We start from the raw sequence: 23,051 nt of genomic DNA, 5'->3' as shown, positions 1-23,051 counted from the left end.
TAAAAAGTGAAATAATTCATAATCACAACAGTGGCAACATTCACACATTAAACCTACAAAGATTCCAAGGAGCAATAGGGAGACAATTGTGTGGTACATACATCCAAATTTGGTTCTCATAGTACTAACTTAGCTGTATCACTTTTTGATAGCTGGGAGCTTTTGTTTTGTTTAATTTTATTTTATTTTGGGTTATTTTACTGTTAATCCTTTTAGGGCTTATGGTGCCCATTTGGAGAAACTAAGAGCCTATTACCCTAGGGATACTACATGTGTAGTTCGGTGAAAATTTGTCATGGGATTTTGACATTATGGTGAAATTGTATGTTTATGCACAACACACGCCAGAAGCCAGACGATCATCGCAATACCTCACTTGAGCTCTTGGCTCAGGTGAGCTAAACAGCATGTGGGTAAAGATTATTATTGATAGTGAATTCTTGCTGCCAACACGCAATACACATCCATGCTTCAAGAAATTCATGGGTTCATTCAAGATTCAATAAATTCACCTGCACTAACAAAATAGTTATTAGATTGTACTTAAATTTGAGAAAGAGGAACTGATGACTGTACAAGTCAATAAAATTTAGTAAAGATTCATCAAACCAAGAGAAGAAAAAAAAAAAGAAAAACGAAGTCGGCGAACAGTGTGACTATGGAATGCGGAATCAATGGAGAAAGGACGAATAATCCCTCGAAGGAAGGGTAAGTAGAGGAGAGATGAGAATATGTTGATAGAAGGGAGATAGAGAGAGAGAGAGAGAGAGGCGGGGGGGGGGGGGGGACAAAGAAAAGAAGTAGAAAAGAACAAATTGAAATTCAATACGTAAATCAGAGGGAGCTAGTATGGATCCTAGAATGAAATGCTGCTGAGAGGGAGAAAAAAAATGGAAAGGAAAATTGATGACAGTTAAGTCCTGAAAAGGTTCCTGTGGGAGAAAAGCAAAAATAAGAAATCAAAATGAGGTATAAGTGTAGACCTGAGGAGAGAAGACAAGAGAAATAACCTGTGGAGAAATGTGTAAATTAAGTAGTGGTCCTGAAAAGGACCGTTGGGTTGTATGGAAGGAAGAAATAAAACAAAAAGAAGAAAGAAGAGAAGAGAACAGAAAAGAAAAGAAAAGATAAGTAGTGTAGAAACAGACAAAAGTGTAAGAGAGAGAGAGAGAGAGGAAAGAGAAATGAAACACTGAGTAAAGGTGCTAGTGAAAGTAGCGCAAGAAATCTAGTTATAAGAATAACTAGGAGAACCGAGGAACTTGACGTTTCGGGCAGGTTGACTGTCCTTCGTCAGAAGTGAAGCGTGATCTGAGAAGAGGCGGGCTATATATGGAGAATGCGGACCTAGAAGGAAGTGGTCGGTTGAGGCGGGCTCGCAGGCGAGCTGAGCGTCGGCTGTTGGTGGAGTGTTGCGGTCGTTGATGCGTTCTATTGTTCTCGGAGTGTGTTGATGGCGGAGTATATGTTCTCTTCTCTTCTTTCTTCTTTTTGTTTTATTTCTTCCTTCCATACAACCCAACGGTCCTTTTCAGGACCACTACTTAATTTACACATTTCTCCACAGGTTATTTCTCTTGTCTTCTCTCCTCAGGTCTACACTTTAACCTCATTTTGATTTCTTATTTTTGCTTTTCTCCCACAGGAACCTTTTCAGGACTTAACTGTCATCAATTTTCCTTTCCATTTTTTTTTCTCCCTCTCAGCAGCATTTCATTCTAGGATCCATACTAGCTCCCTCTGATTTACGTATTGAATTTCAATTTGTTCTTTTCTACTTCTTTTCTTTGTCCCCCCCCCCCCGCCTCTCTCTCTCTCTCTCTCTATCTCCCTTCTATCAACATATTCTCATCTCTCCTCTACTTACCCTTCCTTCGAGGGATTATTCGTCCTTTCTCCATTGATTCCGCATTCCATAGTCACACTGTTCGCCGACTTCGTTTTTCTTTTTTTTTTCTTCTCTTGGTTTGATGAATCTTTACTGCTCTCTCCTATCTCCATGATTCTCCAACATTCAACTCCTTCCTCTTCCTCTTCCCTTCTATTTCATCTTTCCCCTTCTAACGATGTCCGAACATCCTACTTGATTCTCACACTATTCTTCCTTACCACTCTCTGTGTTCCTTTCTCTACCGTCTCCACTAGTGCAACTTCAACCTCTAGCCCATTACTGTCTCCCACTCTTCACTTTCTGCCCTCCTCACAACCCCCATATGTCGCTTCCCTCTTCGTTTCTCCTCTTTCTAGGCTCTTCTGCCAAACAGCGATCCGATTAAGGACTACATACACATGGTGTCACCGCAAATCTTTCTTCCTCAATAAAATTTGTGATGGTTTTACCGATGCATCCCTGGAAGATTTCCCCAGTAGTAGCGAGCTCTGTGTGACGGGGAGACATGGCGGGCATCAATCATCACCGGATGACACTACAGGCAAGATGAAAGCAAGAAAGAAGTAAGTCCACACTGGTATGCCCTATTTTGGGCTACTCCACAACAATCAACCAACAGCATTTATGACTACACACCGCACTTTGCAATATACATTGGTAAGAACAAAAACTTTGATATACTTTTTTTTAAACATTTCACTACTATTATTTTTACATTTCACTACTATTTTTTTTTACGGGTCATTTTTGAAAATCTATTTCACAGTAATATTGACTTCTATCAAGTAAGTTGGATTTGGGATAACACAAATCAACAATTACTTCTAATTACCTTTGAAGGGATGGTATAGTTTTGGTTGAGATGATTATTCAGGTTTTGACTTTTTGCAAGATAATTAGAAACTACTTCTATGAAATATCAAAGAGCATTCAATTCTAAGAGTAATTCAAATTTTACTTGATGAAAATTGGTTTTCAAATGGCTGAGATATCCAAAAACAAAGAGGTCCTAATAAAAGGTGGGACCCACCTTCTATTAGGACCACTTTGTTTGCTTTGTTTTTGGATATCTCGGCCATTTTAAAAGCGATTTTAATCAAATAAACTTTCAATTCCTCTTAGAATTGTATGCTCTTTAATATGTCATAAATGTGATTTCTATTTATCTCACGAAAAGCTAATACCATTTTCAACTTTTTCCTCTTTTTTTTCACTGTCTTAGGCAAATCATTATTTTCAAACAGGAAACAAAAGGTTCTACGTTACAAAGAAAGTTTGCTCACAAAAACCAAGAATTGTGCATTCCTGTAACATGGGCTTTGGTAAAATGTCACTTTCAACCGTAATTGCACATAATGACCAGTTGATGTATACATAATAATGTTGTTTATCTATCACTGCTGTATACATCAGAAGGCTCTGGAACAAACAAAAAAAAAAGAAAAGAAAAAGAAAAAGAAAAAAGAACTGATTAGGTAAGCCATCTCAAACTTGATATTTTGATACCATTTTGAAAACTATTGCAAAAACAGCATTCTTACTTACTACCATGCAGCAACATTCTATGCATGTGGAGCCCAGATATCAGCCTAAACCCCAACCCCCTTATCACCTTCTCCCCCTGTAAACAGTATCTCTAATGACAGCGGGGTCAAAGCCTGCCAACCTCACCTCCAGGAATCGACAGATGGTCTGCTTGTCCTTACGACCCATGTGCACCACATTCTCAAAGAGCCAAAAGAAAGGTCGGGGGTCATCTGGGCCTGGCTCCAGGGCCTTGAGGATGCGGTAAAACTCAAAGAAGAGGAGACCCGTGCCCCCCTCCAGACCTTTACGGGCGGGGTTGACCACCGAGAGGTCATTGCAAGGACTTCCTCCAATCAGGAGGTCAAAAGGTCCCCAGGAAGCCAGCTTTAGGACAGGAAGTGGGGAAGGTCATCATATGTTAAGCACAAAATGAATTGATATATTAATAATAATAATAATAATAATAATAACAACAACAACTATAATAATAATAATAATAATAATAATAATAATAATTATTATTATTATTATTATTATTATTATTACTATTACTACTAGTACTACTATCATTATTATCATCATCATTATAATTATTATCTTTATTATTTCTTTGGCCATACAATTGCTATATAACATACATACAGGGGTATATTCAGTATTGTATTGCACTATACACAAAACTGGTGTCAAAATTAATGTACAAAGGAGAGTGGTTAAGTACATCCAATATACTTGTATTTTTGTAAATAAAGTAATGTTCAGTAACTAACATAATAACTTTCTGCAAAATGTGACATGAAGCTGTTATGAGTATAATATGAACAAATTCTCAGAATCACTCTCTGCAGTGCATATTTCATGCATTTTTGGGATATTCCTTGTTCACCCATAAGATCACAAGCTAATATCAATTTAAATGGGCTAACTGTTAAAAATTAAGAAGGCAACACTTTCAACAGTAAATTATACCTTCCCTCTACCTAGCACTTTGTTCACCCATAAGATCACAAGCTAATATCAATTTCAATGGGCTAACTGTTAAAAATTAAGAAGGCAACACTTTCAACAGTAAATTATACCTTCCCTCTACCTAGCACTTTAAAATTTTTAACATTGATAACTTATGGCAACTTTAAGAAGACCATACACTCACCATGTCTGGTAGTCACAACAACATGAATACTGTACGTGTTTATTTGTCACCAAAGAAACAGAATGCCGTTTATTACGATTCAAACAGTACATTCTTTCCTCTGATCATTTCTGCAGTCTTAACATTCCCAGAAAATGACAAAATGAGCACTGAAAGCTTCAAATTCTAAACAGCAGAATAAATTTAAAATACGAGACCAAACAACTGACTTCCTTCGTGGTGATCTTCTGGACATCGCCGATCTGCTTGATCTCCCCCTGCAGACGAACAGCGGCCACCATAATGGCCTCATCGCTGATCTCCGACGCCACGTAGCAGTCGACGTCGAACCCAAGGTCTCTCAGCACAAGCATTCCTGGAAGAAAGTTTTAACTAGATATATCGCTACGGCGACTGATATGCCTCCGCCATAATGCATGGTTCTCCTAATAGGTCTATAGTACAATGTCTTGACAATGTGTGATGACAGTTTCACACAATTGGCAAAATATTAAAATGACAGGTTTGCCACAAATGTGCTGAATGTTCACTTTCCTAAAACTAGGTTCAATTGGATGAATGATTAAAATGTCAGAGTGCAGGTATTTGGGGAACTGATGATTTTTACTTGACTTTTGACCCTTTTATAAGTTTATGCATTGAGTAATTTTCAAGGTATTGAGAAAAAGTATAATTTCAGTATCAAATGGGAAAATAGCATTATCTAAACCTGGCCTTTGACCTTTGACCACACAGTTCCAAAGAGAATCACTGTTAGGTTGAACATGCATAAATATGTAAGTTTCATGATGATACCTTGAGTTACTTTTGAGATATGGAGGAAAAAGTGCAATTCAGCACTTTCACTTGACCTTTGACCTTTTGACCTTTGACCTTTTGGCAAGAAATTTCCCACAAAATATATATTGGGTAATACATGCATACATCAAGTTAAAAAAAAAAAAAAAAACACCTTCAGGCATTGCATAAATATAAGGAAAGTAGTTATATTTTGAGGAGTTGACCTTGACGTTTGACCCCCTGACCTTTGAACCATGACCCCCAACTTCCCTAGATAATCACTGCCCATTGGAACAAGCATATATACTAAGTTCCATGAAGATACCTTGAACCATTTGCAAGATATGGAGAAAAACATGAATTTTCAACCTTTTTTTTCACAAAATAACCTGTGACCTTTGACCTTTGACCCTGTGACCCTAAAATCCAAACAAAGTATTATCCCCCCAGGATATACCCTCATACCAAGTTCGATGTAAAACCACCACATGGTTCTTGATATATCGACAAAAACAAAACGGGACGGACGTACGGACGGACGGACGACCCGAAAACATAATGCCTCCGGCCACTTCGTTGGTGGAGGCATAAAAAAGATCTACACCTTGCCCTGTAAATGTTGGATTGAGGTAGTAGTACAAAGGGAGATGAGTCCTGTATACCTGGAGAAGGTTACATCTCAGTGTGTAATTCCAGCCTGAGTAACAAAATGCAACAAGAGACAGTACTGGAGATCACAAATGGGACCTTTGTTTTGACTGTATGGAGCCATCATTTCATGGTTCATAACTTACAAACACAGAGCCATGCACAAAAACTCACAAGAGGGTGTGATACACACACACACACACACACACTCAATACTTTGACACCTTTGATGTTCGTGCATACTTCATCAGCGGTGGCTCACCTGTGCCGATGCCATCAAACAACGAGAGCACTCTGATTGGCCGTCTCTCTGCAGGTAGGTGTGGCTTATACACACGGAGGGGTGGGAACTCCATGAACTGGTCCTGGTTGAAGAACTCCACTAGTCTTTCCTGCCAGTCAACCCGTCTCTTCAGGTAACCATGACAATCTATTGATGAACACAGGTAGCAGGACCAGGGGTCTTGTTGTGATACCTGAATTGGGTAGATCATAGAAAAGGAAGATGGTATGAGGTAAGTGCTTTTACGGAAATTTGTAGGGGGAGGGTAAAGATTTATCAAGACCTTTCTGATAAAAAATCACAATCAAAAAGGGAGGAATTAATCATGAATATGCTAGCAACCATCAATATTTCCTTTCCTGATTTCCTTTTATTGTTTTTTTTTTTTTTTGGGGGGGGGGGTGTTTGATGTTGGAAGATAGAAGAAATTTGAGTAAATGAAATGAAAATCTTGTGTAACCTTACATAATAGGTCTACAAGTGCTTGACTTTAAATAAAATATATGTGTTGCACTTCTGGTTGAAAAAAAAAAAACACCTTCATGACTGCAATAAGGCACATGGAAGAAACATAACATAACCTTATCCATCTAAGCAACAGGGGTAGAGTAGGCCCTATAATGCCTTCTTTATCAAGCACTAGAAGATAAAACATGGAACAAAATGGACAATTCAATAAAAAAACTATTAAAAAAACTATAAAAAAAACTAGGATAAACACATGGAAAAATGTCTGACATGGAGGTACCCTGGGACCATAGTTGTCTGGTATAAGCCATGATGTATTAATCATTGACATTTTGTTGTTTAGGTGTTGTTCTTGAGCATGACATTAAACTGATAACCAATGCTAATATCAAAATTTTGACTTCTAAAGTCTGGTACGAGAATCAAGAGAGGAATGAAAAGGAAAGGTGGAAAGATTGATCCATGGTGTGTGTTTCTTTACCCTCCTTGATTCCAGTGGTCCAACAAGGAAGTTCATGCAGTCAGTGCAGTAAGAGTGGTAGCAACCAAGGTTGCCACACAGGGTGATCTGCTTGCCCTCAGCACAAATACAGCAATGAGCCTGAGATAGGAACATGTACCACTCTACAATTATTCTCAACATCTATTAAGATATAAATTAATATCATATAATGAACGCTTTCTTTGTCCTTGTCTTTGCAAACATCAAGCAATATGCTCCATATGAACTTTAGCTCACAGAAATGCCACTCAAATACACTGTGACTTTCCATTTTTATCTCGTAAGTAATAAGCTTGCTTAGCTAAACACACATATCATGAATGGATTGAGATGATTTTCAAAGTGTTGTTGACAGACGCAACTGTACAATACACATATATATATATATATATATATATATATATATATATATATATTATGTCTTTCCAGCTTACCTGATATCCTTCACAATCATAAAGGTATGCCACTTCAAGGTACTCGATCTGGGAAAAAAAATACATGTAGAAATCTGTCAAATTGTGCAAAAATCACCTTAAATTGTAGTCTACATGAACATGTATAATGAAGTCCAATCAATGCTAGCCATAAAGAATCAACATTGAATACTAACACTCACAGATACTATTATGTGGAAGCTATTAAGAGACGGTGAATTCTGTTGACAATGAAGTGTAATTCATTATCACTCAAGTGTTGCAAATCATTAACAATGAGCGAATAAGACTATAATAGCAGGAATATAAGAGTTTGACGAATAAGAAAAAACTAGATATATCGCTACGGCTACTGATATGCCTCCGCCATAATGCATGGTTCTCCTAATAGGTCTATAGTACAATGTCTTGACAATGTGTGATGACAGTTTCACACAATTGGCAAAATATTAAAATGACAGGTTTGACACAAATGTGCTGAATGTTCACTTTCCTAGAACTAGGTTCAATTGGATGAATGATTAAAATGTCAGAGTGCAGGTATTTGGGGAACTGATGATTTTTACTTGACTTTTGACCCTTTTATCAGTTTATGCATTGAGTAATTTTCAAGGTATTGAGAAAAAGTATAATTTCAGTATCAAATGGGAAAATAGCATTATCTAAACCTGGCCTTTGACCTTTGACCTCACAGTTCCAAAGAGAATCACTGTTAGGTTGAACATGCATAAATATGTAAGTTTCATGACGATACCTTGAGTTACTTTCGAGATACAAAATTGTATGGAGGAAAAAGTGCAATTTAGCACTTTCACTTGACCTTTTACCTTTTGACCTTTGACCTTTTGGCAAGAAACTTCCCCAAAAATATATATTGGGTAATACATGCCATACATCAAGTTTAAAAAAAAAACCTTCAGCCTATTGCATTTTAAGGAAAGTAGTGATATTTTGAGGAGTTGACCTTGACCTTTGACCCCCTGACCTTTGACCCATGACCCCCAACTTCCCTAGATAATCACTGCCCATCGGTACAAGCATATATACTAAGTTCCATGAAGATACCTTGAACCATTTGCGAGATATGGAGAAAAACATGAAATTTCAATTTTTTTCACAAAATAAACCTGTGACCTTTGACCTTTGACCCTGTGACCCTAAAATCCACACAAAGTATTATCCCCCAAGGATATATCCTCATACCAAGTTTGATGTAAAACCACCACACGGTTCTTGAGATATCGACAAAAACAAAACGGGACGGACGGACGTACGGACGGACGTACGGACGTACGGACGTACGGACGTACGGACGGACGGACGGACGGACGGACGACCCGAAAACATAATGCCTCCGGCCACTTCGTTGCGGAGGCATAAAAATATCACTTGGATTTATCCACTTTCCAAGTGTCTAATGGGTAACAAAGGGTCAACCACAATGATATTTCTGTAATCTAGGCTGTTGTGAATAAACTGCAGTGTGTTTAAATTGTACTGGAATTCAGATAGACCATACACACTGAGGAGGAGGTGGCCTTAATTTTCCAGTGATCATGAAAAGATCTCTGCAGTGTTGTGTCTGAAAATAGACATTGTGGAAGGTCACAAAGAGAACCAATGAGTATCTGAGAATCTTTGGACGATATTTTTACAGCTACATATACGGCTCCCTTTATGCTGCATTCATCAAGAGTGCCAGGTTGAATAGAGTTTACACACCCTGCAGACTTCACACAGACCACCATCAAAGAGCGGATGCTTGGTTGATAGCAACAGACTTCCACACCCAATACAGATCTCTGGAAAATGTAAAAAGCTACAGTTATTTAGAAAAACTCACAGCTTTTAAAAAAAAAAATATTTAAACAGTCAAGCATTTTCACTGAAATATCTGGGTTGGTTTTTTGGAAGTCTTTAAATAAGACTTTTAGTGTAATTACACAATACAATGTACATTCAACTTTAACAATCAAATGAATAAAAATAATAAATAAAATTACGAAGTGCTAATTGAGATGAGCAATCTACAGAACGACATTCTGAGTGATTCCAATTGTTCTAAAAAGTTTTGTGCCAGTTTCACATTAAATATGGGAAACAGAAAAAGTTAAATATATTACGGCATGTGCAACCATATACAAACCTTTCTTTATATTTGCAAGCTCCATACCTTCCCTCGAACCCACTTCCTGAATGCATTTGAGATTTATCAATCAGAATAATCGATGAACAATTATGTAAAAACACTGAAAAATTCCAATTATCAGCTTTATAAAGAACTGTTCAGATTTTCAGCCTTTCACCAGGTTTCCATATCTTACTGACACCTCTGTGAAATTTTCTAGAATAGCAAACTTTAAGATAGTCTGAATGATCCTAATATTACATACCTTCTATTGTCCACTTCCTATCCCGCAATTCCTTCATTCTTTCTTCTGAAAATACAGGAAATAAAGCATGTTTTCGTGAGATATTACAACTCTGCAACATGCATATTGTTATACATTTGCCAATGATTACTACATTGTACACACACGTTTAAATCTCACATATATCTGACTGGGAATAATGTAGCAAACATGGAATCAGCTGAGAGTCAACTTATGACACATTTTGCTGCTTGAGTCTTCCTTGCTCACATTTGAATACATCTATTTACTAGTTGGGATTGAGTCATCAGATTTGTCTTTGTTGTGATAATCAATGTAACTGTCATAATGTCAGATTATAGAGTCATGTGTATCAAAGGTGCCTTTTAGTCAACCTTGTGCAACAGGGTTAAATGGCATTGATGGAATATGTTATGCCTTCATTTATGGATGATCATCTATGAAATCCTAACTGCTGCAATTAATTTTCAAAATTCTTTTTACAATAAAGTAAATCATCTTTAAAGTTTACAGACATGATTTGTCTGGCTGGAGCTGCTACTTATTTATAGAGATTTAAAACACAAACACCACAGACACAAATACAATTTATTGTTGTAACTACAAATACATTAGTCATTTAGTATAGTGTTTCTTTTTCTAAACAAACCATGTGACAAAAATATACAAGGGTGACTACGCACTAGTACAAAGGTTACTATTTTCCACATTTCCCCCACCAGCCTGCAACACAGACAAGCATGATTAAAAATAGTTCAAACTTTTGAGAATTTTGCTTCCATCTGCACTCTAGCATAGATAATATAACCCATGGCCACCTTCTTGTGATTCAGAAGTTTGCTCTATGTCACAAATCAAATCAGGGAGTTTCAAACTTACTTCACCAATAAAAGTTTAACAGTCTAACCTCTGACATCCAGGAAAACTTCTTTTTCAGTTGGTTTCCTGCTGCTGTTCTTGCAGGGTGTGGTCCCACTTCTCTCTCCCACCGGGCTGGATGGGGCAGGGCTCTCTGGAGGCGGCAGTGGTGGTCGCTTTTCCTCTGCAGGAGGTCAAAGAATATGAACATTAAACTCTAAATCTCCTGTTTGCATACTGACAGTCAGAATTTAACTCTCAAACACCTTTTCTACAGTAATCCATCATTGAACTGCATACCACGAACCGATGAGTGAGAGAAAATCTCCTGCATAACAATGGCCATGAACGCTTCTCTGTGCCCTCTGAATGTCTTCAGTGTTATTACTTTTCTGATATTGGTTACATAGTGTATACTTCTAGTCAGTGTCTAAAGATTACACAGATGGAATGTATGTTTCAAGAAATCTTTGCGAGATTTGTAATATATAATTGATTTGTATCCTGCTTTTATGGTTCTCTCAGACTGTGTGATATGAGACTTTTGAGTCTCACCTTTTGAGCATGAACTTGGTTGGCTAAACCTTTTTTATTACAAAATCATGCCATATACCACAACGGCATCACTGGCAAGGATTAGGAATGGAGTCACACTACATGATATAGTCCACACAGTACATGCCCACATCACCTTCTGAGGGTCTGATGCTTGTACTTCCCCCTGAGGGGAATCCCCCAAAGGCCCACTCCTTCATCTCCTGGAACCGTAGCAGCATCTTGGTCTTCTTCTCCTGCTTCTCCTTGGCCCCCGCCCCGGCTGGGAGGTCGTCAGGCTTGGCATTGCGGAAATCCTTGCCACATCTCTCTGCCGCAACCTTTGGAGGAAAAAAAAAAGGAGAGCAATAGAGGAGCTAGAGGCCCTACATTGACTTACACACAAAATTCTTGAGGCAGCTAGATGATTGCTGGTATTGGAAAAGCTCATGTTCAATTCATAAACAATTAGCATCCTCTGCTTTGAAATATAATGGGATAATGGGGATGACATCCTTGAAGTTCCCCCTCTCTTTGTTTCTGTTTTTTTTTTTTTTTTTTTTTTTTTTTTGGGGGGGGGGGGGGGGGGGGGGCAGGTTGCTGGAAGAAATACCTAGCTGCTAAATATGTTTTCTTACTACCCTACGACTGAATGTTTGCAGTAATGCTACACTAGGACTGCAAAATGATATTATGACACATATAATTCAATGAACTGGGTTTGTTTTTGTTTTTTTCAATATCTAGAAGGAAAATTCATTTTGAGCCGCCAAGATAGATCATTTTTGAAGACTGACTCAACTCAGTGCTTATGAGACATGATATCCATTCATTTGATACTTGGTAGACCTTGTTCCGATGGTAATGGGTCAAATATACACATCTTGTTCTGGGAGGAAGGGGTGGGGTAATGGTCTAGCTGATAGGATGATGGGAAGATGTATTGAAAAAAAAAAAAGATGATGGAGGGTGTGACGAGGGTGTGATGGGGTAATTCAGTAATGCTGAAACATAATAAGAGGATGATGGCATGGTGGAAAGATGAGGGAATGGATATGCGTGATGAGTTAGATAAGATTATGTAATAAGGGTTATGAAGTGATGGCATGACATAACAATGGAAAGAAGTGGGAATGGTGGGGTGATGGTTTGATGAGTTATTGGTTTGAGGTATCAGGGAGGGGTTAGGTGAATGACTTACATTGAGAGCTTGGTAGCAGGCCTTCTGATACAGAGAGAGTTTTTGAAAAGATGAGCTGCTGAAGTACTCGGGAAACTTTTCAAAGTCCACAATCTGACCAAGGCTCAGCTGTAAAGAGACAGAATGATGAAAATGTGGCCAAACCTTAATCTTAACCACAACAAATTAAAGACAAAAATGACTGCAAAATCGAAAGACATGTCATTTGATAACTTTCCTCAAATCACGTAATATTATGATATCTCCTGAAATAAGATGTCCTCCTTAGATGAAAAAGTTTAAAGGGTTTTTTTTTTCTAATAGGCAAATATGAAGCATCTGCACTTTAGTTAATATACAAAAGATGTATGTCAGTTACAACAAAGAGAGATCATTTGGTCTCATACTCTGAATCATGATTGGAATGAAAAATATAAATACCCAAGGAAAAAACAAGGCAAGTGCCAAATTGTGTCTCGCCCATTCGCGTACTAGGAATTAATATCTTTTATAACTCCCAGAAGTTAATTGACCTGCTCATGACCTTTGACCTTGTAGTGACCTTCAAAACCCCAAGGGACATTTACCATCCAAGTTACGTCACAAACGGACAAAGGGATCAAAAGTAATGAGCCATAATCAAAGCACACCATAAAAACTTAACATTGGGCCCTAAAAATTTGTTGACCCCTTTCTGTGACTTTTGACCTTGTGATGACCTTTAACTCCCCAAGGGACATCTACCGTCCAAGTTTGGTCATAAACGGACATAGGGATCAAAAGTTATGAGCCACAATCAAAATGCGCCTTAAAAACATAACATTGGGCCCTTAAAGTTTGTTGACCCCTGTCTGTGACCTTAGACCTTGTGACGACCTTCACCTCCCCAAGGGACATCTTCCATCCAAGTTTGGTCACAAACGGACAAAGGGATCAAAAGTTATGAGCCATAAACGAAATGCGCCCTAAAAACTTAACACTGGGCCTTAAAAGTTCGTTGACCCCTGTCTGAGATCTTTGACCTTGTGGTTACCTTCAACTTCCTAAGAGACATTTACCATCACCCAAGTTTGATTGCCATTGTAGCAACATGTGCTGAGTTACGTGTGATAAGATCGAGAGTCTTGCAAGTAAACTTTAACGTATGACCTCAAATGACCTTTGACCTTGTCATGTGACCTCTTACGGCACCATAACATGAAGGTATCCCCAGTGCATCTATCATCCACGTTTGATTGCCATTGTAGCAACATGTGTCGAGTTAAGTGTGATAAGAGAGTCTTGCAAGTAAACTTTAACGTATGACCTCAAATGACCTTTGACCTTATCCTGTGACCTCCAACAGCACCATGACATGAAGGTACCCCTAGTGCATCTATGACCCAAGTTAGGTTGTAATCCAAGCAACTTATGTGAAGTTATTTGTCAAAAGAGAGTCTTGCAGGTAAACTTTAACGTAGAAAAGAGTCTTGCACATACTCTTTAATATATGACCTCAAATGACCTTTGACATCATCACATGACCTCCGACAACACCATAACATGAAGATACCTCTAATGCCTCTATCACCCAAGCATGGCTGCCATTGCTGTAACAGTTGCCAAGTTATGCATCATAAGAGAGTCTTGCAGGGAAACTTTAACATTTGTGACCGACGACGGACGGACGACGGACGCCATTTGGATCCCTTATAGTCTCGCCTTCACCTCCGGTGGGCGAGACAAAAAATGCATATTAAATACAATTACGAACCACACTCACTCATACATTGCAGTTGGAACAAATATCATAACTCACTGCAAAATGTGACTGATGATAGTTAACCCATGACTGAGTAGCTGATTTTGCTATTTTGTAACATGCATATCTCATAGACACCTGCCCGGGTATACCCAGGGGTAGTCTTTAACGGGTTAAAATATATTTACAATACCCAAAGTAATGATTCTCATTGATATACATGTATATGCAAATGGAGTATTAATATATCCTTACTTAATGTTAGCATGGGTGGCATCACTCCACACATACATACAGCACAGACCGCTTAAAGGAACAAAATTTAAAAAAATCAGTCCAAGACAACTGTGACAAGTATTTGTCACTTACAGTTGGTATTAGATTCAAGTAAAATAAGGTAATTGAGCAGTAAAGCTGAAAAGTATTTGAGTAGCATGTTGTTTCAACAATCAGTCACACACACACAACCATGTTAACAAGGTGGATTTTAAAATATACTTACAAGAGAAACCTTGTTGTCCCCATACCACTGCACCCATCTGGCGAGCGGAGGGGGCGAGTCTGGAATGCTGCGGTCATAGTGATGAATGACCTTCCCTGGCCACCAGCAGTAGCCCTTCATCTTGCCCAGTACCAGCTGGCCTCTTGGGAAGGACTACAGGAAGTGACAACAAGAAATGCGCAGAAAATGCAATTGAAAATATACACATTAATCAACTTGGATAGTTCAACAAGAGACTTGGGGGTCTCGCACTCAACGAGTATTGTAAATTCACCTGCCACACAACCTTGTAGACTATTACCCATGAAGAACATCAAAAACTCGGGGAGCTTTTGGGGATTGTACTCCAGGTGGGCATGGTGTCCATTTGTATATTCTATATCATACAGGCAATTAAATCTAGTACCAAGTTCATAGGAAATTTGATTTATTAAAAAAAGAAAGAAGATCAAATTATAAAATCTGGTTACAAAATTGGTCCTGGCCACAAGGGGGCTACCCCTGGATCTGCTATAAACAAACTTAAAAGCACATTCACTAATGTATATTGTACTTACTCAAGAATATTTCTGGTTTTATAGAAGACAACTTTATCGACATTTTCTAATTTGAGGATTCTAGGCCCCCATGTACAGCATGGGCCAATTTGTGAAATATATATTTCTATGATCCTAGCAAAATTCTTGCCTAAGTTAAACGTAAATTTTTACCATCATATGCATTTTCAAAAAGACGATGAAAATTGGATCCACACATCATGCTGGTTGTAGATAAATTCTTTTTTTTTTTAATTCCTGGATTTGGGAAACATGGTGCTCATTGAAAAAAAAAAAGATGATCCTATCACACTGAGAATTTGAATAACCTGTCAAGTTTGGTGAAAATCTATCATGAAGTTATCAAGAAGTTGAAAAGTGGGAATTGGGCTCCAATTTTGCCCCCCCCCCCTTCCAGGGCCCCTCAGGGGACACCCTATGATCCACAAAGACTGAATTCTTGATCATAATCTTTACAGGTGCAATTTGATTTATCACCTCATCTCTTGCTGCATCTTCTTTCTCTTGTACTGGTGTGGAGGTTTTCTTCTGGTTAGCCTTTGCCTTAGCTGTCATATCCTTATCATCTTTGTCCAGTGATGATGGCTGCAAAATAAAAATGAAACAAAAAGCATGCAGTTCAGGATTATACTTGTGAATCAGTCTGAGCCTTTTCATTATCGAAACACTCATTCCTAATTCCTATGAATCAAACAAAACATATTAATTGAATTTTCTTGCTAATCTAAATGCAAAATGCAGGCTTTCATTTTCGTATTCACAAATTTCCTTTCAAATATATAATTTGTGGTATATGTCACATAAAAGAGTAAACTGTCAAAGATGTATGGCAACACTGGTTCTTACGAGGCTTGAATGCTGAAGATTTAACTATCAATAGTAAAGCATCACAGAAATAGCTCATGGGATGCGCACTCCAGATCCTACAGTAGCTATATCACTTATAATAATTCAGCACAAAGAATGCATTGCTTAGGTATGTATGATATACAGTCCACCATGACACTATTAGGAGCTGCTGTGGCTTGGTGGAGAAGACCAAGAGATATCAGTTACAAGGTCCCTGGTTCAAGCCTCTCGATAGCAGAAGCTATACCTATATGCACTCTAACCTCACTGCTCAGTCCATAGGAGGGGACAATGTCTCATGGCTGTGTGCTCACAGGTGTGTATTGCTTATCCAATTCTGCACACTGGCACTAGTCCGAAGGTCCAGGATCAGTAAAAATCACTGTCGGACCAGTAACTTTTTCCGGAATGGACAAGTAAAAAATTGAAAAATTGGGTACCTACTGGTTTGACAGACAGCCCTGGCTTATCTAGCTACTATGTAAAATATATCAAATTTGAAAACATTTATTTCAGGATCGAATTACCTTGGCCACCTCCCTGGGCTTCTTCCGTTTTATAAGTTCCAACTTTGGTGTCACAGCACTCGTCTCAGATGGAAGATCCTTTTCTATCTTCACCTTCCAAAATATAATCACAAGTTGTATCAGTGTAGTTGGTCAAAATAAAACGTGTACACTGACATATTACATCCCTCTGGCTCCTACAATCACAGGCATATCATACTGAAAAATCATTTTTGGTATGGCTACCTTGAAGAAGTGATTTCTAGCAAGTAGGCTGAGAAAGCTATAAGTACAGCAATGAGCCTTACCTCCGAGACCATCTTTTTCTTGGATGGGGTTCCCTTCTTGCCTGGAGAGTTCAGGCCGTCCTTGGTTGTGGACTTGCTACCGTTGGTGCCAGGTGTCTGACCAAGCTGAAACAAGGTGATCTTCTGAGGACACTGTCTCAGAGATGCCTCCCATCCACCCCGCCCCCTTCGACCATCAGAATGTGATTCTTTCTTGGGTTGCTTCTTAGGCTCACTGTGTACCGAGTCCTTCCTTGTGCTCTTACTTTCCCCACTGTTCGCAGTCTTGCCGACCATAGCATCAGGTTCACCTTCCAGATAATCCAAGAACTGATCGATAAACATTTTTGGAGAAAGGAGCCTGCTGCCCTTAGTTTGCTCCTGTGTGTCCTGACCTGGTCTCTCGTTGGTCACTTTCTCCTGGGTGACAGCTGGACATTTACATTCTGCTGGAGTACCATCTCCAGCATTGGATGGAGAGGTCTTTGTGCTTGGATTGTCCTGAAAGGTCAAAAGACCCTTATCCTGTGGCTCTGATGAAGTTTCCAATGGACCTAATTCCTGTAGTTCACCCATCCTTGGGTACTTCAGACTGTCCTTGAGGAAAACGTGGCATGGAGAAGTGACTGGTTTGTTCAGATTAGCCCAATTACTCACTGGAGGCCCCATCTCAAAAACCGGGCTTTTCACGGGAGATGGAGTCTGCTTCGGCTTTTTGTGACACCCTTTGCCTGCTGCAGTCATTGAAGGGGACATCATAGATTCCTGTTTGGACTTCTTCCCTTTGCTCTTCTTTTTCATGGGACTTTTTTTGACCTTGTCACATTTTACCTCCAGTCGAGAAGCCAAGTCTTGGGGGCGAGAGGCATCCTGTGACCGTCTACAGACTTGCAGTATTTCCAGTCCAGGAAGAAGACTGTCAAAGGTGGCAGACATTGGGGAAACATCTTCCACCAGAGAGCTATTTACAGGTGATGAGGAGTCAAGCAAGGTCTTCTCTCCATCTTGAGCTTTCTCATTTTCCTCCAAAGAGCAAACTGAAAGACTCTGGAAGCGAAGACCTGCAACGTGAGAAGCCAAGTCTTCACTGCCTTGAAGATCTTGGCTCTTACCAACTGAGCTCGCTGCAGAGAGCATGGGGTCGCTGTTCATTGCAATCCTCAAATTATCACTGGACTCATCTGACTCCACATATCCAACTTGAATTTGATAGGCTTTGATTTCCTCACACTCCTCTGATGTCTCACTGACACAAACTGTCCCATCATTTCTCGAGATGCTTGTCACACTACCTCCTGCAGAGGACAAACCATTTGTTCCCTCCTTGAATGGAAATCTTCTCACATTGAGTTCCTCCTGATTATCTTCAGACTCACAAGGGTGATAATTCTTTCCCGAAGCTTCCCTCATGGAATGTAATGACTTGTGTCTGCTTCTAAGTTCTCTTTTCTTCCAAATTGCTGGGTTAGGCGTCTTCCTTGCCTCCATGTCTGCTGCTTCATCACTTGTAGAAAGTTTATCCTCGCGTGATATTTCTGAGACATGCTGCCGCTGGACGTCTTCCCGCAGTCCGTAAGATGATAGTGAATGCTCTTTGCCTCTCACATCTTGGCTTGGAATGTGATCATCAGATGATGCCTTCTCTCCCTTTACACCATCTGGTTTGGAAGACGGAATCTTCCCTGCAGCTCCCTTTGGAATGTCTGCTGCACTTTGGGTAGTAGATTGCTTGCATGGCGATGCTCCCACGAAGTGCATTTCGCGAACTCCACCATTATCCTCCACCACTGCAGAAGGTGAGTCAGCCAGGGGTGTTGCGGGGCTGGAAGCACTGGAGGATCTTTTCAATCTCTTGGAGCTTCTTAGCACAACCACATCGTCTTCTAGTTCTCGTTTCCTGACTTCAGGGAGAGAGTCTCCTATCTGTGACTGCATCTTTGAGGAAGTACTCTGAAAGCATTAAAAAAAAAAAAACGTTGTGGCAAAATTAAACATATGAGATCTAATCAAGAGGGAGATATCAATACTACAGAAACATCTTTCATTGAACTCAACACTGTGTTTTAAAATATCCATGATGCACTGGTATATTTCATTATATGACCCAAACAATGTCTCTGTCGACAATTAGTCATTAAAACAGATTAAGTTTATCAAATAATACAAAATAATTAAAAAGTAGTGACTATTGTAGCCATTTGCTGGAGAGAAGCTAGGAAGTTGGGGTAGGAGGTGAGGCAGGTTGCATATAGATTTGAGCCATCCTTTCTGCTATAGTAATTTGGTGCATTTGTTTCTCTTTTTTGTTCTCTGAATACATACGCACATTGACACCTACCATCTCACAGTGAAACTAGAATTAACCCCATTCAAAGAGGGAAATGAAATGCGGATTCCAAATCTATAAGACTTAAAATGTAAAATTCAAAGGCTGGTAACTCAAATATATGCAAAGTTACCTCAAATTTCCAACTGCATAAAACTCTGTAAAAAAAAAGAAAAAAGGTTGGTTCCACAGTTCTATGAATACTGTGGTTACCATTGCACTGGTTGGAAAAAAAAACAGAAACAAAATTGAAGTCTTGTACATCTATATTTCGAGGCAATGCGATCAACAAAGTATTTGAACAACATGTACATGGACTTTGCAACAGACCAACCACCCAACGTACGGACTGACCCTAAATGACCAACTGACCACGTGTAGACTCCCATAAATTAAACTTTGTCCGGGAATGATGCCAATGATAGTTCTGACATATTCTGCAAATAAAATAATAAACATTCATTTTAATTTGTCATATGATCACTTGCATTTTGGTCAAGTTTTCAATGATATAGGTGATAACTGCTCCCGCACCCACCCTGCACCCCAGGTGTGGAGGAGCATTCCCAAAAATTAAACGGTTGAGGGCGAGCTGATTTTGCTATAACATGCATTTCCCATAGACACCTGCCCGAGTATACTTGGGACTGGTCTTCAACAGGTTAATAAACACCACAATTTACCTTTAGAAGACGCAGGAAGGCCGGTCCATACTTGACAGAGATGCGGAGAGCTGTGTGCTTCTGTTTCGTCCTGTCCCAGGTGGGGAATACCCTCAGCAACACCTGATGTAGGTAAAAATTATCCACACTCCCGTTATAACGGCGTATGGCTATAATGAAATTCCGGTTACAACAAAGTAAAAATTCAAGCCGCAACGTTATCAGCTCTATTTGTATTTTTATTCTCTCCGCCAAGGGAGGAGGTTATGCTTTCATTACTGTTGGTTTGTTTGTTTGTGTGCAAAATAACTGAAAAAAATTGAGCACAGATTTTGATGAAACTTGCAGGAAAGGTTGAGAATGACACAAGGAACAATTATTAAATTTTGGTAGTGATCCGGAAATGTTTATGGATCTTATGAAGGATTTTCGATATTTTGGCAGGAAGGGTCAATGAACTTGGGAGTTCAAGATGCATATTTTTGAGGTACCGGTATTCATGTGCGCACTTAAGTGCGTGCTCTAGTTTCCGATAGGGCGAGGCGCACTGCGCAGCTGAGGGTTTGTGACATAACAAAGGCTTCTATATTGGGAAATCGGGCGATTTTTCAGTGGGTGGTAATCACTGATCTCTATGGAAGAGCAAGATCATCGGTGGAAAGTAGCTGCTTGGTGGAGGTCTGCGCTCTCAGAGTGCTTTTCTAGTAGTTAATTTGTTCAAGAAAAAATTTCAATATAATGAAAGAACACTGCCTGTTCTGAGGACTTTGTTATATAATTGGAGTCCACTGTACTTCATTACAGTGTGCTCCTGTTATAACAATAATGGTTATTATGAAATTCTTGTTACAAAGAAGCAAAGATTCAGGTCCCAAAATCATCATCTTCATGTCTTTGTATGGATCACTGTTCGGCTTTAACAAAATAATGAAAGAAAACTGTCAGTCCTGAGGAATTTGTTCTAGTGGGAGTTGCTTATACTTCATTTGCATTAGGGCAAAATGAAGATATTTTGACTATATTCATAATTCAAATTCTTTGTACAAATTGACAGTAAATGCCTGGATAATCCCACAGTCACATATGAGAACTCATTCCCAATATTTAGGTAGAGGCAACATGACAAGTAAGTGAATATGAGGACCGATTGAATGTTGCCAATACAAAATCTCGGAGAACACCACACAATGCCACATGACAGTGAAAGCTGGTCATGTTTGCTAATAGGGGCTTCCAAGTTCATAGTTTTGATGTTCCATATAAACAGCAGGGCATCCTGTTCAGTGAATTCTCTACCTATGTAGTCATTGCATGATTTCTTTCGATCTGTAATACACCCTATTTCACATCAACACGCTATCTACCCATTTTCTTATCCACTACCTAAGAAGAAATGGTTTCACCTTCAGTACTTTTGCTCCTCTAAAGCAAACCTTATGAGTTCAACGAAGCATATTATATGTGAAAAGTTACGACAATGGTACTAGTAAGGTGTCATTAGAAGACGGGCATAACATAATACCCCAATTCCACAGAGATTTTCTCATTGGTCATTTGTCTCAAGCAAGTTTGCATTGCTTCCGGCGACCCACCGAAGTGTATCGGATTGCAATCTGATGAATCTGACTTGGTTGGTCGACTATCACACAAGCATCAGACATGTCACCCGTGATCCTCATCAGACTATCTTGCCTCATCGCATCCCCCCCCCCTCCCCCGACATATCTGACACTGAACTGATAGTCGACCAACACAAGTCGGACCTATCGGACTGCGATTTGATACACTTCAGTGTGTGGCCGGAAGCAATAAACTTAGCTTCTGATGAGTGACCGATGAGAGAAAATCTCTGTGGAATGGGAACGTATCAAAAGTCAAGACATCAGCAGATTCTAATAGCATGCCTTCACAGACAAGTTACTGAATTAAAAAGTTCATTACAAACACAGCAGACCATTTTGGCTTTAATATTAAAAAACCCTGACTTCTGTTCCTTTATTCAATCATCTTAATGAAAAGCTACTTGTTTAGGAGTCGGGAGACCAGTTATATTCATCAAGTACCTGCTTGCTTGGAAGCCTCATCCTTCCTGGACAGTTTGTCGAGATGTTCACTCTTCTTCCCTTTTTCAGTAGTGTCCTGCTGGTAGGAAGCCTACAGATGCTTATGTGTCAACCTGGAAACAGATTTAGCACATACGGATACTGTATCATAAAGCCAAATCCTTCTACAGCAGTGGTGTATAGGTGTGACAACGTTCTGAAGAATTAGGTTCTTATAAAAATGATTTGGATGCAATGAAGATATTCCATAAAGGGAGTTCTACAATCAACAGGAAGAAAAAGCCTTTACAAATTGACATTTCAAACATTTCCTAAAAAAGGGCACTTTCTGAAAATACTGTATTATATATCTCCATACACCTAATGTTTACAACCATTATTGAAGGTTTGGACATTTTCTTTTTCTCGAGGTTTGTTTCTGTTTTTATTCTGACTTAAGTGTGTGTTTCTATTATGGACACCCCGTATCACCTCGCATCACCTACAATTTTGTCCCCTGCATCACCTTGTATCTTGCTTCTGTCCAACATGTTTCTACTGAGCAATAAAATATGCGGTGATGCCAGGTACAGCAGGTAATGTGAGGGAACTTGCAAAATGTAGTGAACCAGAAAGTTGCAAATCAGATAAGATCAGATAAGGTCAATGGCGTGCCTTATGATCCACTGAATGACATGCAGAATCATCCCATAGGAATTTTAGACTTCAAGAATGTTGTTACCCACACTGTTTCTACTGATAATCATCCCTCTGTGCAAAACTTCGCATCATCCACTACCAACATGTTTCTACAGAGGAAAAATTTGGTGTTTCATCACTTTGAACTTTAATCATTCAGTAGAAACAAGTCATATGCATCTAGTATGAGCCAGCCTGCTGTGGACACCACACTGAGAGTGGAGCTACT

The 23,051-nt window shown here is 39.2% G+C and overlaps 1 protein-coding gene across 1 annotated transcript in view; it reads right to left on the bottom strand.

Annotated features, from left to right (window-relative positions):
• Positions 1-23,051, bottom strand: part of LOC139725336 (DNA (cytosine-5)-methyltransferase 3A-like) — a 29,948-nt gene that overhangs the window by 2,803 nt on the left and 4,094 nt on the right. The window contains exons 2-16 of the mRNA XM_071636426.1: positions 20,103-20,204; positions 17,115-19,043; positions 15,929-16,036; positions 14,895-15,047; positions 12,673-12,780; positions 11,629-11,812; positions 10,987-11,121; positions 10,080-10,124; positions 9,409-9,488; positions 7,687-7,734; positions 7,232-7,351; positions 6,262-6,475; positions 4,781-4,926; positions 3,563-3,802; positions 2,341-2,426 (exon numbers count right to left, since the gene is read on the bottom strand). Of these exons, the coding sequence (XP_071492527.1) occupies positions 2,341-2,426; positions 3,563-3,802; positions 4,781-4,926; positions 6,262-6,475; positions 7,232-7,351; positions 7,687-7,734; positions 9,409-9,488; positions 10,080-10,124; positions 10,987-11,121; positions 11,629-11,812; positions 12,673-12,780; positions 14,895-15,047; positions 15,929-16,036; positions 17,115-19,043; positions 20,103-20,204 (3,698 nt within the window). The remainder of the gene's footprint in view (positions 1-2,340; positions 2,427-3,562; positions 3,803-4,780; positions 4,927-6,261; positions 6,476-7,231; positions 7,352-7,686; positions 7,735-9,408; positions 9,489-10,079; positions 10,125-10,986; positions 11,122-11,628; positions 11,813-12,672; positions 12,781-14,894; positions 15,048-15,928; positions 16,037-17,114; positions 19,044-20,102; positions 20,205-23,051) is intronic.

This window comes from Diadema antillarum, unplaced genomic scaffold (assembly GCF_040938485.1).
Source record: "Diadema antillarum isolate AM-2024a unplaced genomic scaffold, OU_Dant_1.0 scf00000017, whole genome shotgun sequence".
In the NCBI taxonomy this organism is placed as follows: Eukaryota; Metazoa; Echinodermata; class Echinoidea; order Diadematoida; family Diadematidae; genus Diadema; species Diadema antillarum.
This window is presented reverse-complemented; position numbering and strand designations above follow the sequence as displayed.